The sequence below is a fragment of the Martes martes genome, assembly GCF_963455335.1.
Source record: "Martes martes genome assembly, chromosome: 4".
NCBI lineage: Eukaryota > Metazoa > Chordata > Mammalia > Carnivora > Mustelidae > Martes > Martes martes.
In genome coordinates, this window is record NC_137891.1 from 166,404,469 (window position 1) to 166,420,512 (window position 16,044).

General features: G+C 45.0%; 1 protein-coding gene across 1 annotated transcript in view; it reads left to right on the plus strand.

Annotated features, from left to right (window-relative positions):
* The window catches only part of CSMD2 (CUB and Sushi multiple domains 2), a gene marked incomplete at its 5' end in the record, with an annotated part of 593,570 nt that overhangs the window by 462,845 nt on the left and 114,681 nt on the right, over positions 1–16,044 (plus strand). The window contains 3 exon segments of the mRNA XM_080802687.1: positions 8,680–8,874; positions 9,771–9,887; positions 12,078–12,191. Of these exon segments, the coding sequence (XP_080658813.1) occupies positions 8,680–8,874; positions 9,771–9,887; positions 12,078–12,191 (426 nt within the window).

A 16,044-nucleotide genomic window follows, 5' to 3' on the forward strand; every position in this document is an offset into this window, starting at 1 on the left:
AAGACAGACTGTGAAGGAATGGGTACAGCCACACTCCCATAAACATCTCCCTCTGGACACACACAGTCTAGATGACCAATGAACTGCGTCCCGGGCTCACATTCTCTACTTCGCAGCCATGTGGCCTTGGGCAGGCTCCTGAACCTCTCAAAGCCTCCATTCCCTCATCACAAAATGCTGGTAGGCTGATCCCTGCCTCACAGACACGTTGCGAAGATCCATGACCCTGAGCTTCAGAGCCCTTGGTCTGGCACCTGGCATGTAGCAGGTGCTCTGTAATTTTCCGACAGCAAGAGTAAGGGAGGCTCCAGGCTCCCAGCTGCTCTGAGTGCTTCTACCCTGTTATTCTCTGGGTGACCTTTTCTTCTTCCCTAATTATCCCAGACGCCATCATGCAAATCCTAGCCCCACTTCTTGCTTGATTTGTGCACTTGGCAAGTTATTATCTCTTGGAACCCGTCCCTCCATCTATAAAGTGGTGGTAATAATAATTATGCTGCAGAAGGTTAAAATTAAAAGATATTTTATACCTACATATTATATGTAGGAGTACAATACCCAGTAGGTGCTAAACACTCTACAGATACTCTAGAGATGATTGATTTTGTTATTGGTGCGCTAACCCAAGTTCACCCGGGCCTCATCAGCCTGTGTGGACAAATGGGGTCATATTACCCGTTAAAATTAAAAAGTTTCTGGCTCATGGCCCCCACTTGCATAGTGTCGGACCTCAGCAACCTTTTAAAGTGTTCCTTAATTAAATATTTCTGGCAACTGCTGGGAATGTCTCACATACACTCACAAATAATACCAATCATAACAAGAGCTAACTTAGCAGCCATCCACTGCCAGCACGGTCCTAAGTACTTCACATCCATCAACACATCGAGATCCTTGAAATTACCGACTGCCTGCTCTTTTGTCAGATAAAGTTCTAGGAGATACTTAGTGCACAAAATAGAGAATGTCTTGCCGTGGTCTTCTCTCCTCATGGGGCTGGCCTGGATAATGGATATTTTGCCACCCTCTCTTCCTCCAGATACCTGCTGTCTGTCAGTAAACCTCCTGTTCCCAAACGCTTCTGCGTGCACTGGTGTCAGAAGAAATACGGTCACATAGTGTGGAATTCTAGGGGAGGCATGACTTAGACTCAGCCCAGACCCATCACTCTGCCACTGCCATCCCCACTGCCATATTATCATCTTCACTTTTCTTACTGTTCACCCCTTCCATTGCATGCACAGAAGTACCCTAAGTTCCCTGCCTCCTGGCCATTCTGTTGCAGCCTTGCAAAACAATACCCTGTGTCACACCCACACTCAAGTGGCTGAGAATGACCAGAAAGGGTCACACAAGCATGGCACTTGGATCCACCACAAGTGATGGCTTTTAACCCTGGCCTTAGCCACCTCCAGCTTGTCCCAGCTGGGGACTTCTCCCTGGTGGAGATTCCAAAATGTCACCCCAGAAGTCACCCCTTCCAGCTTCTTCACAAAAGGACTTCAGCTCATTGTCCCTGGATGCAATAAGTTCATGGGTTCACAGCATCCTGGCTGCAGCCACCTCTCCCCCAGTCCCCTCCACTGAAAACACGGGCTAGAGCCACACTTCTGGGCCCTCTTTCCCAAAGAAGCCCTTCCTACTTCCAGCTGTTGGCCCAAGACTGCATCTGGAGGGGTCCCCAGCTCAAAACACAGCCTCAGGGAGTAAGGCCTTCCAGGCAGCCATCTGAGCCAGCCAAGTGGCTGAAAGAGGCCAGTTACTAGGGAAGAGGAAAGGGGATACCAGCCATGCACCCTCTGCCACCTTGTTGGTGTCTGTGGTTCAAGCACCAAGATAGATGTGCCTGTCTGGGGTGGGAGGTGCCTGGTGAGGCCTGAGGCAACCTTCCTTCCTTCCTTCTCAGATAGCATACTCCCTAATATCAGTCATCTCACTGCTATGGCCCTAGCCTCTGGTCAGGCAGCCCATTTTATGGGACCCAGGGACCCTCTGCCTTGCCCCCATGGTCTCCTTCTCCCCATCTCAGGATCCCTGGATTCCTGGAATGGGTCCACTCTGCTACCGGATCCCATGGCCTCAGTGATATCCCCGCCATGCTCAGTATCTGTATGGGGTGACCTTCATCGCTTATGAACTGTGTGACCTTAAGCAAGCCCTTTACATTCTCTGAGCATCCCTGCCTCACCCATCAAAGAAGGACAGAGCACTGAGTGAAAGAGCTGGTGTGGGGTAGGAAACAGACACAACCCCCAGCACAGGGCCCAACACCAGGAGCTACTTGGTGCACATGTTGATCCACGTTCTCCATCTGTTGCCTTCTTTCCTGAGAAATGGATATTTCATGTGTTCTGCTCTCATTTGGAAGAGAGAAGAGTTTGGAACCCTCATGGGGCTAGCCCCATCAAATGCAGTACACTTTCTGTTTACTGAAGATACAAAGTGTGAGATGATGTTTTGCACACACCTGAGTGTGAAATGTTTATAGCATGAATATGTATGGTGTGTGTGTGTGTGTGTGTGTGTGTGTGTCCTATATATGTCTCCGACCCATGGCAAATATGCTGCACGAGTCCACAGAGCACCATACACTGAGATGCAGCCCATCAGGACCAGCACACTGAGGGAGGTATGGATCCTCTGGAAGAGAAGCATTGGCCTCATCCATGTAGATGCCATCCTGTGTTCAGAGGCAGAATGCTGTCTTGTCTTTTGTCCAGGAGCCCTGGATCTCCTCGAATGCTGAGTATCCGGGTCTCCCGGGAGCAGTGGCTTCAAGTGTCCTGGTTTGGGAGATGAGGGGAGTGATGTAGAGAGATGTTGCCAGATTCTGCTGGGCTTAGTCCAGTGAAGACCATGGTCTGAGGTCAACCCTTCCTCTGACTGGAGACATATAGACCAGGGCCTTTCCCCATATCCTGCTGAATTCCCAAGCAGGAAGCAGAAACAGTGTGACTCAGGGGTCATTTAGTTTCAAATCAAGAGATTTGAATGCAAACATGCAAAAAACAAAATGCAAAAATGCAAAAAAACCAAAACGTGTTCAAATAAACGAGACAAAACTTTCTTATAAGAAAATTAATGGCCAAAATAATTTAAGATTAGAGAGATTCTATATCTTAACAGTACACATAACAAAAACTCCCTTTCACTTAACACAAAAAGGGAACATCTTTTTAAAATACAAGAGCTCAAGGGCAGGAAACATGAACATCCAAGGGACTGAAATCAGGAAGGAAGAGTCCAAGGTTGAGATTACCTCCTGTCTCCAGGACCACTTGGTCTCCTCCCTGCTTCTTCCTGAGCATCTGCTACATTCTCTTCTCTCTATAGATGCATGTTCGTTGCTTCTGCTAGGACAAGTATGGTGGCCTCACTTTTGACCCTGAATCAATCTAGGTCGCAATTCCAAAATCCCAAAGGACCTTAAGACTGACCAGGATTCAGGCAGGCATCCACTGAACAGTGCCATGGAATTGGGCTTTTTCATTAGGGCCAAGGGCAGGTCATGCAGTTTCACTCTTTTGTTCACTGAATAAATATTTACTTAGCACCTTCTATATGCCAGACACTATTATAGGGGCTGAGAACAAAGCGGGGAAAAAAACAAAGTTCCTGCCTCCATGGACTTCACATCCTCAGGACAATCAGATGGATAGGCATTTCTGTTATCTGTAAGTCTTGGAGGTTTACCTACTTAGAAGACAGTGATGGGCAAGGTTGTTAGGTGTCTCTGTCCAGTTGCACCTGGAAGGTGGTTGTGGTGTCTAAGTCATTCTAGACAGGTCTTCTAGATGATTCTGAATGCAGTTGTATCATTTGTAGACTTCTATAGGACCATGCTCTGAGGCATTCTCATCTGAATTCAGCTACCTGGGTAGCTTTACCCTTTGCTGGAAGGAAAAATAGGAAATAAGGAGGATCCTGGTTTTTTATATAATTACTAAAAATGAGACCCAGAGAGACTTTAGCCAAAGCTAAAGATGTTTTAGCCAAAAACATCAGAAGAACGGATATATGAGTGGGGGAGACTTTCTTGTCATCTTCCATCAGGTGTGATGGCCACCTCCTGAGACAGGCTAGGACATCCATGCATGAGTGTAGAGACCATTCATCCATTCAACAAATGCTATTGAGCTCCCACTTCCTGCCGTGCCCTATCCTGAATATGGAGGCTGCAGTGGTGAGCACAGTGGTCATGGCCCCCACCCTAAGGTAACATCAAGGTGAGTGAGGGAAATAGACAGTACGTAAGTAGACCAACAAAGAGTAAGAAGCAGATGTTAGGAAAGAGAATGCTGCTATGAGAAAGAGAAATGGGAAGTCAACCATAGAATTGTAGTTGGTGAAGTTGAGGACCTCACCCAGTGGGTGATATTTAAACAGAGACCTCAAGGTTGAGAAGAACCCCACTGTGTGAGAACAGGCCTGGGGAGTGTTGCAGACAGAGGGAGTTTGAAGAAGTTCAGAAGAAGAATTTGAAACCTGCGGTAGAGAATCTGAAATAACTCAGGAAAGGCCCAGGTCAGCTTCTACCAGAAGGTACTAAACACTACCTATTTTCTCTTTCAAACCCTTGGATGTAACATTATGGGCCAAGGAGTTACAACCAGATTTCCACACCTGCTGCCCCTACCACCACTACCACCACCCACCACTTCCATGGGTCTTTCTTCCTTAAATTCAAACTAGAAATACATTCATGGTTGCCTATTTTAAAAGTAGCATGTGTTTGTTGGAAAAATTCAAGCAATATAGAAGCACATAAGATGTACTCTAAAAATGTAACACCTCCCACTACTACCATCCCCTGAAGTATCATTATTAATGATTTTTTATATCATTCCAGATATTTTATGTGAATAAAAGGTAGTGTAAATTCTAGAACAAGGTTAGCAAACTTTTTCTGTAAGGGACCAGACAATAGTTAGGCTGGGCAGGCCAGAGCTCTCTGTTACATCTGCTCAACTCTGCTCCTGTGATGCTAAAACAGCCATAGGCAGTATTTAAACAAATAGGTATGGCTGTGTTCCAATAAAACTTTATTAAAACTTTATAAAAAAAACAGTGAGACTGTGGGCTGTAGTTTGCTGATCTCTGTTCCATGTGAATAGAGATCATACCATCTGTACTAATATGTCACATGGGTTTGTTTTTACTTTGTTTTGGTTTTTGTCCAATGATCGATCTTGGTCGTCTTTCCATATTTGTATTCAAAGACTTTTGCAATTCTTTTTAAAGCCTGCTTGTATTTCAGTGGATGGCTGTAATCCAGCCTTGTTAACCAGTTCCTTACTGCTTGGGTGTGTGGATTGCTATTTTCAGTGTCTTGCTATTACAATGTTTAGAAATGTTCCTTATCTATTAGGACAAAAAGAAGCTGGTTCTTTTATTATTCTTGTTTTAGAGAGGGCATGGATTTTATTTATTATTATCCCAATGACATTCAGTCATTATAGTTTTATCATTCACATCTGAGCTCTGGTCTGGCTGACTAAAGACCTGATTTTTGTCTTAATTCTACTTCTTCCCAGCTGAATGGCCTGGGGAACTCATTTAGCCTCTCTGATCACCACATTTCTCATCTGTAACCTGAATAGGAGCACACCTGGCCCTGTCTGCTTCAGAGGCCTTTGTGAGGCACAAATGAGATAACAGATTGGAAGGTACTTTGAAAATTATAACGTGATATCCCTCTGTAAGGGGCTATCATCATTATCATTATCCTTGTCATTTTCATTAATGGGATAATGTTTGGAATGATGAGCTCTTCTTGCTCTGACATGTGAGTAACTATAAAATACAGCCTGTATTTGGAATTGCTGATGTGATTGTGGATTTGCCAAGTCCTGAGGTGTTCAGCCAATCAATTCAGCATTCATTTGTTAAACATCCATTATGTGCCAAACAGAGCAGGCTCTAATACCAAGTACTGTGATAATTGCCAGGGTTATGAGAGAATAGGTGATGGTCCCGTCCTTTAGGAGTCCAGAATCTACTGGAAAGAAATACACTTAACCAACCTACCAAGATAATGCCACACATGCTATAATTCAGGAAATAAAAACAGAATTCTGCCAGACAGAAGGCAAAGTTCAGGAAACTTGTTCAGAAGACAGTGACATTAAAAATTATAGGAGTTTTTGCCATACAGAGAAGGGAAGAAAGGACTTTCTGATGGTGTGAAGTTCTGGGACAGACGTGCCCAGGTGTTACCCAAAATCACAGCTTCTTCTCTGAGGTAGAAGTTTGTTCTCCTTCCCATAAAAGAAATTTAGAGATTGTCATCCTGGGATGATGAGGTAACCCCCATCCCCACTGCTCTTGTCTTTCTGTCCTACCATGCTGAGACATGGCTCCCATTGTCATGGCTATCTCAGCATCCAAGATGGTGACTGGATTTCCAGCCATCATGTCTGAGTTCAGACTGGGGGAAGGAGGAAAGAAGGAATAAAGGGCCAATGAGCATTCTCTCAGCTAAGTCACTTTCTTTTAAGCAGTCTTTCTGAAGTCCCAAATTTATCCATTTAAGAAATATTTATTGAGTACCTACCATGTACCAGGCACAGGACTAGAACAGTAGATAAAACCGGATAACTGCTACATGGAACCTACATTCTCTTGTAGGGAGATAGAAAAAAACTGGGTAAATATATAGCACATGAGATAGTATTGATGCCAGTACAGAGAAAGGTGACTGAGAGTAGTGGGGAGAGGAATATCAAAAATTTAAGTAGCTGGTCAAGGAAGTGTCTCTGAGAAGAAGACACTGTATTAAATCCTGAAAGAGATGAGAGAGAGTGAGAGCATGTGGATGGAGGAATATTCCATACACAGAGGCCAATGTGGTTGGAGTAAAGTTAGCAAAGGGATGATAGGAGTTGAGATCAAGATCATAGAGGGGTGGGGATTAGGGATATAAGTTGCAGAGCTTGTAGGCCTGTAAGGATTTGGGCTTATACTCTGAGCGGGACAGGAAACTCTCTGACTTAACTGTGTTTGCATCTCTTTGGCCAGATGTAGTTGCTTGGAGGTCAGAATGTATGGATTTTAGCTGGTACCTTGGTACTCTGGACAAAATCTGGTTTCTATTATTTAAGGACAAAGAGAGGAAATGGATATTGGGGACCACAGCTAGTCATCATCCCCTTATAAGCTGTGTCAACCTAGTCCTAAATTACCTAATTTCTTGGAACTTCAAATTAGGTTTGACCTGCTGTCACTTGTTAAAAGGACAGATAAAATATAAAATGGTAACAGTTCCTTGTGTCTCTATGATTCTCAGATGGGTCACCCAATGGCCAGTTGTATTCTGGCCAGAGCCGTGGGCTTCAAGAGAAGACAGATTTGATGAGGGGTTAAAGGTGACACAGCGCAGGGTGCATAAGGAAGCCACTGAGGGGTCGTCTGCTAGACGAGGGACCATTTTCTGGGTCCCAGCTGAATTTAAATGCAATAGCATATCTGGGACTACTGCACCCTTAGCTATCAGCAAAGACAAAGAGCAGGACCATCATAAGGGCTCCAGTGCAAGAGCAGCCGGACTTGGCAGGACCCTGGACTCTCAGAGCCCCATCCCATCAGTCAGTGAGCTGACTGGCAGCTGAGCAGCACCCCCAAGCAGTGGCTGCCTCAGAAGGGTGGCCTAAAAGATGCCCAGGTGACAAGGACAGCCTCAGCAAAATTCCTCAGCTATTCATCTCTGAACTCTGATCCCTTCTATTCTGGCTCTTTCTTCTTAAATCTATTATTTGAACTTCTGAGTCCTCCTGTAAGGGCTGCCGGCACCTTTTTGTGAGCCCCAATCTCCAGACCTCCCTGTAGGGTAGCCTCCAGGAGCCAGATGGAGGCCTGACACCCAATGGCATGTCCCTCACCCTGCCCAGCCTCAGCTGTGTCCTGACATTGCCCAGCCATGACAACACCAATGGTCTTTGGATGAGCTGTCTTTTGGATGAGGAAAAGCAGCAATGGGTGCATGTGAACACTGGTTCCCAGGATCTGCTCAGGATTTCCAGCTAATGGTGAGGGAGGCTGCAGAGCACCCTTCTCCAGAGATGTGGGGCCCCAACTAGTGCACTCAACTGCTCAGGCAGCACCAAGTTCAGTCTCATCCAGCGTAGAGGGGCAGAGTAGGGGTCTGTTAGGCACCTCATGGAATGCCTAATTGGGAAGACATATATGCAATGAAAATCAAGTGGAAAAACACTTCTGTTTTAATAAACTAGCAAGCACCCAATACCCCAGTGCACAATCCTGGAAAACTATTTAACCCTAGAAAGCCGAGGGCTTGAAGTGGGGTTTCCTACTTCCTTCCTAAATCTATGTATTGGTACCCATGCACTCAGAAGTCCCTCCCAGGTATGGATATGATAGCAGGCAGCCTCTTTTGGAGAGGAGTGAGTCAAGGAATGACAAAAGGCACCCAGTGTTTGGCTGTGACTCGCTCCTTTGTGGGTCAGGGCAAGAACGTGGGAGAAGAAGGAAAATTTCATTCTCCAGGATGATGTCCAGCCCTAGATTCAGAGAAATGTTCAGACCTAAAGGAAGGACCACCAATTCCAAATCTCCATATGCTCTGTGGCTAATTCGAGTCAGTCTTTTCTTGGGTGCACCATGGACTTAGGTCACTAATGAGTCCTGTGCATGCGTGCGTGTGTGTGTGTTTCTTCTTTCTAGAAAACCCACGGGAGTCATGTTTTGATCCTGGTTCCATCAAGAATGGCACACGAGTGGGGTCCGACCTGAAGCTGGGCTCCTCCATCACCTACTACTGCCACGGGGGCTATGAGGTTGAGGGTGCCTCTACCCTCAGCTGTGTCCTGGGACCTGATGGGAAGCCCGCGTGGAACAACCCCCGACCAGTGTGCACAGGTGGCGGAGCGGGGATGGGAAGGGGTTGGAGGGAGTGAGAGCATGCCAGCAGCAGAAGGTGCTATTGGCTGGGGGAAGGGAGGGGTGAGAAATGGCCCTCAGAGTGGGCCCCTTGTGTTCACTGTGAATGAGAGAGGCTGGTAATTCACCAGTTGTACAGTCCCTATCAACATGCCCTCACTCTCAGATCACAGTGTTCCCACCCCCACTCACAGGGGCCCCCAGACGTACCACCAGCTCGTATGAGGGAGATGGGAGTTTAAAGGTGACCTGGACATGTTTCTGAGCCTAAGAAGAGTCACTGAGAGGTCGGATGTGTAAAACCAAGGCCAGTGGGGTCTGGCTCAGCCACGGGGCCTTTGCAAGAGGCATGGGATAGAGTCTCAGAACTTCAAGAGCATGGTGGTCATCCAAGCTGGAAAGCAAGGAGGCCCCTTTACCCAGGGGAGAGGAGCTGGCACTCAGGGTCACCCCTTGTGGAACTGGGCACCATGGAAGGGAACAGAAGGTGGCTGGGTTGCATGTTGCTCCCAGTGGGGTTACTCTGGGATCTTCAGCTCTCTACTCCTGAGACACTAACTGCTTGGGGGAAGCCTCAGCCAGGGGCAGAAGATCAATCCCAGGCCCCTGTGCCTCTAGGGATTGATAAGAGTATTACTAGTTAGAGGGCAAGATCTGACTTGTGGCCTGGAGGGCCTTGGATGGCATCAGCGGGGGGTTTTGGGCCACATGCCAGCCAGGGATATCTTCAGAACTCCCTTCCTCCACCCTAGTGGCTGCAACCCTCAGGCAGCCCCACCAGGACCAGTGGCTCAGGCTAGGGGTGGGCAGAACAGAGGACAACTATTGATGAGAGGTCTGCAAGGTCACCTGACCTTCTCTGGTTTCTCTTTCAGCCCCCTGTGGAGGACAGTATGTGGGTTCAGATGGAGTAGTCTTGTCTCCCAACTACCCCCAGAACTACACCAGTGGACAGATCTGCCTCTATTTTGTCACCGTGCCCAAGGACTACGGTATGGAGGTGTTGCATGTCTGTTTGTATGTTTTTGGACCTCTTCCAGGGCCTCTGGCCCTGCTCAGTTGTATCCCAATCCCACTCTCAATTGTATGTACTCCCATTATGGGAATGGAAAGACAGTCTCTTATGCAGGCCACGTGGGTGCAGATGCCATGAAGTGGAAGTAGGATACACTGTAGGCACACTCCTGACACATGTGGGAGGAGGGGCCCTGGGGAGGCCAGCAGAACCAGGGGATACGGCTAGGGAGGAACTGGCCAGGACAGAAGGAAGGCAGGAACACCGGAGGCTAGCCAGCACAACCTAAGACTCAATAAAGGGGTTGCAGTTCCAGGCTGATTGAGAAGCCAGGCAAGGGTGGCCAAAGGACAGGAAGAAGGAAGGAGTGGGACAGAGCTGGGAACCACCATGCTCCAGTGTTCCATCTGAGACCGGGAACCTGGTCCAGCAACTATGGGTAAGGCCAACAAGAAAAGCGAGGAGCAGGCCAGTGTCCTGAGACAGCAGAAAAACTTCCAGATTCCAAGAGACACAGGCAAAAAGAAGCCAGACTTGCCACCTGGCAGTGGGGACATCAAAGAGTCTTGCCATCCCTGGAGGATTCAGGAACTTCTAAGGGGCAACCAGGCTGGTTGTACCTGGGCGATCAATCAGGTGACCCACCTGGATGCTTTCTCCCTGGATCACCTCTTCGTAGGAGGAGTAACAACTATTTCTAAGCAGGACTGGTGTTGGGTGGGATAAAGGACGTTGATACATCCTGACCACCTAGGAGAGGGACGGATGGGGCAACCTGCAGAGAGCTGGCCACTGATTCCCGAGATAGGCTGGCATGGGTGTAGGGCAAGGCCTGATGTCACCAAACATTTGTGAAGCATTTCTCAGGGTCCATACACTCTGCTACAGACATGAGCGAGACATGTTCCCTGCCCTCTATAAACTCCCACTCTCATCTTGACCTACAGCTCCAGCCATCATGGACCACTCCCACCCCAGCGCCTGTACACTTAGGTGCATGGGCACACGCTCCCTGATATACTTAAGTGGCAGGAGCTTTTGACCTGCAGGCTCACCATTAGTAAAGTCCTAAAAGTTGTCCAATCCAATCTGCCACACAGAGGACAATCCTCGATAAGTGGTGTGTTTGTACTTGGATTCCTCCCATGGTAAAGAGCTGAGGCCTTTAAAAGAACCAACCTCAAGGCTGGTCAGTTTTACTGGGCTGAAACCTCCATGCAGAGAGCTGGTTGGAGGAAGGGCAGTGATCACAGGGGCTTTCCTCAGCCACCTCCTTTCTGCCAGTCACTGCAAGAAGGGCTGTGTCAGTGGCCCCACAGCAGGCACAGCTCCAATTCAGCTCTCTGCAAGACCTGCACTGGCCTCCCAGTTCATCAGGTGCATCTGAGGGCAAGAACCAGGGGAGGAGAGAAAGGAGCAGGAGTCATAGGGGTTGAACGGAGGAGCAAGAGGTAGAGCACATTTTGGAGCCCTGAAAATGGGTACTGAGTTAGGTGAACAGGATAGGAAATATTCCTGCTTTCACAGTGTGTGCATTCTAGTGAGTCCCTGGCACACAGTAGGTGCTTAATAAATGCCATTTTGCCTCTTCCCTTGGCTTGGCCAGAGGGAAATGAGCTAAAGATGTTTGCCCATTCCTTAGACAGTTGTTCCTTCCCCAGGAGCAGTTGCTTAGTCAACACCCTTATTCCTCTTAACTGGGGGGGATCTTGCATCGAGGGCTGCCCTGGTCAGTTGGATTTCTGAAGAAAACATAAAAGAAAATACAGGATTCCTGAGATCATATGACAAATGGGAGAGGGCATTGCCAAAAGCCCTTCCATGTCCATGAGTAGCTGCTGCCATTGCCATCTGAGAAAGGAATAGGGTTAGCTCAGCACCACTTCCACCACCCCTGACCATTGAGTTCAGTCTTCATTGTTACCTTGACCCATGAGGGAGAATGCCAGGTGGCCCTCTCCACCTCCACACAACCCTGTGCCTGGCATCTGGCCAGTGTGCTGATCAGCCAGTAGAAAGCCTCAGCAAGCAGTTAGCCCCAGGAGCCAACAACTTCCTCCAAAGCTTCCCTGCTCCTGGCCTGCAGCCCCCACACCTCTGGTTCCTTGCCCCCAACATGGCGGCCAGTATTCCATGCTGAGGTCTCCACACCATGTCTCCTCCACAGTGGTGTTTGGACAGTTCGCCTTCTTCCACACGGCCCTCAACGACGTGGTGGAGGTGCATGATGGCCACAGCCAGCACTCCCGGCTCCTCAGCTCCCTCTCGGGCTCCCACACAGGTACCCAGGGCTAAGCCGGCGTTGGGGATGGTGGTGGGCTGAGGGCATCATGGGCCAGCTGAAGGGAAATAGGCCCTATAAGCCTGGTCACAGGTGGAACCACACAACTTTGTTTCTATTGTGTGCTGGTGCTATCTCTACAACTCGACAGTCAGCTCCTGGGAGCCCAAACATGGAAGGGAGCTTCAGAAGCTACCCTCACCCAGAGCTGTGTCTATACCGCTGCCCCCAAGTGGTGGTGTATTCCCCTGTTGGTTTATTCTTTTTTTTTTTTTTAATTTTTATTTATTTTCAGCACTGTTGGTTTATTCTTGACCCATCATGTTTCTCTAATCGTAAGCATACTGCATTTTCAATGTAGAAAACTTAGAGGCAAGACAAAATAATTGTATGGGGAATTAAAATACAAACCACCCAGAAAGAACCACTGAAAGATGGAGTGTATTTCCCCCCAGCCTTTATATCTACTGAGATTTAATCTTTTGCATATTTTATTGAATAAAACAATATACATATTTTTATCGAAATGTTCATTGTGAACATTTGTCATTATTTTCTTCTATAACAGGATTTTTAAATTATGCTAAATAGTCTATCATATAGTTACTTAAAATTTATGTAAAGAAATTTATGTAATGAATTCCCTGTTATCGAACATTGAGATTGTTTCTAATTTTTCACTCTCATGAATAGTAGTAACTCTGTATTATGCATATGTCTTTAAATACATTTCTGACAATTACCTTAGATTATCTACGAGTAGAATTGTCAAGTTAAAGGGTATGTGTGATTTTTAAGGCTTTTTATGGGACCCTAACTATATTCTTTCAAATTTAGTCAATCAGTTGTTTCAATGGAATTCTCAAAAATCCCAGATTTTGAGATATACCAAAATGTCAGACATCCCTCTAGAAAGTTCTTGCCACTTTGTTCACCACCAATGAATTAGAGGGCATGTTTTATTCTCACAAAAACTAGCTAATTGAGGAAATAAAACATCATCAATTTGAAAAGTGAAAATGGCATCTCGTTTCTTAATTTGCCTTTTTTTTATTACTAGTTGGGTTATCCTTTTTATAATGTAATTATTGGCCCATGCATTTTTTATCTGTGAATTTAATTGTAAATTGCTGTTGGTTTTTCTATTAGCATTTATCTTCTTATTGACTTAGGAGAGCTCCATATTATTACAAGCTATACATATCACATACCATAAAAACTTCGTGTCTACATTATATGCTATAAAAAGCCTTCCCTTACAGTTTGTCATTTGCCATTTAATTTTCTTCACAATGTGTTTTAATGTCAGACCATTTAAATTTCCCATGATATCAGATCTATCAATGTTCTCTTTTACAGTTTTCTCCTTTACTTTTATGCTGATTAAGTAAATATTCTGTGTTTTCTTTTGCTTCTTTTCAGTTTGTTTTGCTTTAATACCTTTGGAATTTATTTTGATTTGTTATTTGTAATGAAGAATCTAACCATATTCTTTCAAATTTAGTTGATCAGTTATCCTAACAAAACTTTCAAAATGCCAGATTTACATCTATTAAATTTTTATGAAGTTAAGGATATGTTTCTAGAGTTTTTATCCATGTCTTTAAGTGTCTGTTTATTTATGTGTCAGTTCCCAAAAGTTTAATGTAAGATTATGAAAATGTTTAATATTATGATCATTTTAAACATAGGATACTATAAGCCCCCAAACTCATTTCTTTTGAATTTTTTATTGACTGTTCTTGTTCCTTTTTGCCTCCAAATAACTCCTAGAAATATCTTGTCAAGTTGAAAAAATTGACATCAGAATTCCCACTGAACTTCCATTAAACCTACTGATTCATTGAGGTAGAACTCACATCTTTATGACAGCCACCCCTCTTCCCCTCCAAGAACATGACATGTCTCTCCATTGATGTATCTTTCATAACCTTGGGGAAGGGGCTCTAATTTTCACTTCGGCCATATTTCTTTTCTGTTATCTTCACTCCTAAATATTTCATGGCAGCTTTGTTGTTGTTTTTGTTGCTGCTGTGAATGGGTCTTCTCTTCCTTCTGCTGTATTTTCTAGCTGGGCTCTGCTACTATATTAAAAGACTGGTATTTTTGGTATAGTCATTTTGTAAAGTCAATGAGCCCTCTGTAATAATGCTAACACTGCCAACTGATTTCTCCCGGGCCCTTAAGGCAAGAAGCAATATCTTGTGCAAATAAATTTGTCTCATTATTTTATCTCTTTCTTTTCGGTGTTTTTTCTTTTTTATTTTCTTCCGTGGTTATTGCACTATTCAAGTATATTACCTCAATATCAATGTGGATATTCTATATTTTAGTAAAAAGCCCATTTTGTAATTATTTTAAATTCAGCAGCATAGGTTATATCATAGACTCTGATGCTGTTGGATCTCCTTCGTGTTCACAGTTATAAACCCCTGCCTTTACGCACCCAGGGCTATATTCCTAGTGCCCCTCTTTGCCCATCGTTGTGTTTTTTATTGCTTCTATTTTTCAGTTCTTCTGTGGACTTTGTTATTTTTTAATTAATTAACTTCTGGGTTTATTTCATAATGTCTCTCCTCCTGTTTTCTTCAGTTCATGCTATTCTTCTTGTGCTAACTCCTTAAACTAAGAGCTTTGTTTGTTACTTTCCCTGTGCAATGAAGAGCACATGGATAGCAGTACACTCCCCTCTAAGCATAGTATGGGCTTCATGCTATGAGTATTGACATGTATTATTGTCTTACTCTGTACTTTCTAGATAATCTGTCATCCTGTTTTGCTTTTTGCCCAAGTCATTCAAGCCTGCCTCTTCTTTTTCTCCAGGAACTTGGGTTTTGTTCTTGTTACATTTAAACATTTGTGTTAATTTCTGATTTTATTGCCTCATGGTGAAAGAATATAGCCTGAACCATTTCTGCTCTGGGGATAAAATGAGGTCCGCTCAGTAGCCAAAGACATTTTTTTAAATTCCTTAAGTATCTCAGAAGAGACTGTGTTCTCTGCAGGACTGAGAAGCCACAGAGAGACTGGGAGCCCAGGCCCAGCACTCACTGCCTGGCCCCTAATCTCAGCCCTCTCCCCTGCCAGCTAGGTGCCTGCAGGGGCCAGAGCTTGACCCCTCTGGCTGCTGTTCCCTCAGCTGAGAGGAAAACCTCTGCCTCCTAGAGCTATTGTTAGGATTAAATTAGCTTTGTAATAGCCATTAGACCAATCTTACTCAATTTTATTATTCAATTCCATTCTATCAGTGGTTCTCAATGAAATGAGTTTTTGATATTAACACCCCACATTCGCACACCCAGCCAGGAATGTAAGTCAGGATCTCTTGGGGTAGGATGCTTTTTCAAAATCTCTTGATTTTCAAGATAGATAGAGATATGAGTTTAGTTATAGAAATATAGACATAGGCAGAGAGAGAGATACATTCAGGACCTGTATACATAAATGTGGGTATAGATACAAGTACAGATACAGATGTAAAAGACCAATGGATAGAAAGAAATAGATATCATGGATGGATGGATGAATAGGTAGATAGATAGAACCCATAGGTATAAATATCAATATTCTCAAATCATCTGTTATTCCTTGTTCGAAGAAACACTGATGAGGTGATGGGAGTGGTGTGCCCCGGTCCCTAAGGGGTATTGAGTGGGGGAAGAGAAGTTTGAGGACCACTACTCAACAATTTTCATTTTGTTTTTCTATTTGATATATCAGTGATTGAGAATGTTGTGCATTTAAAGATCCCACTACAAGTGTGATATTTTGTTGTCTTCTTGTGTTTCCAACCATTTTTGTATCTGTGCTCACCTGATAGATCTTTCCTCATTTTCTCTGAAAGTCCTTTTCT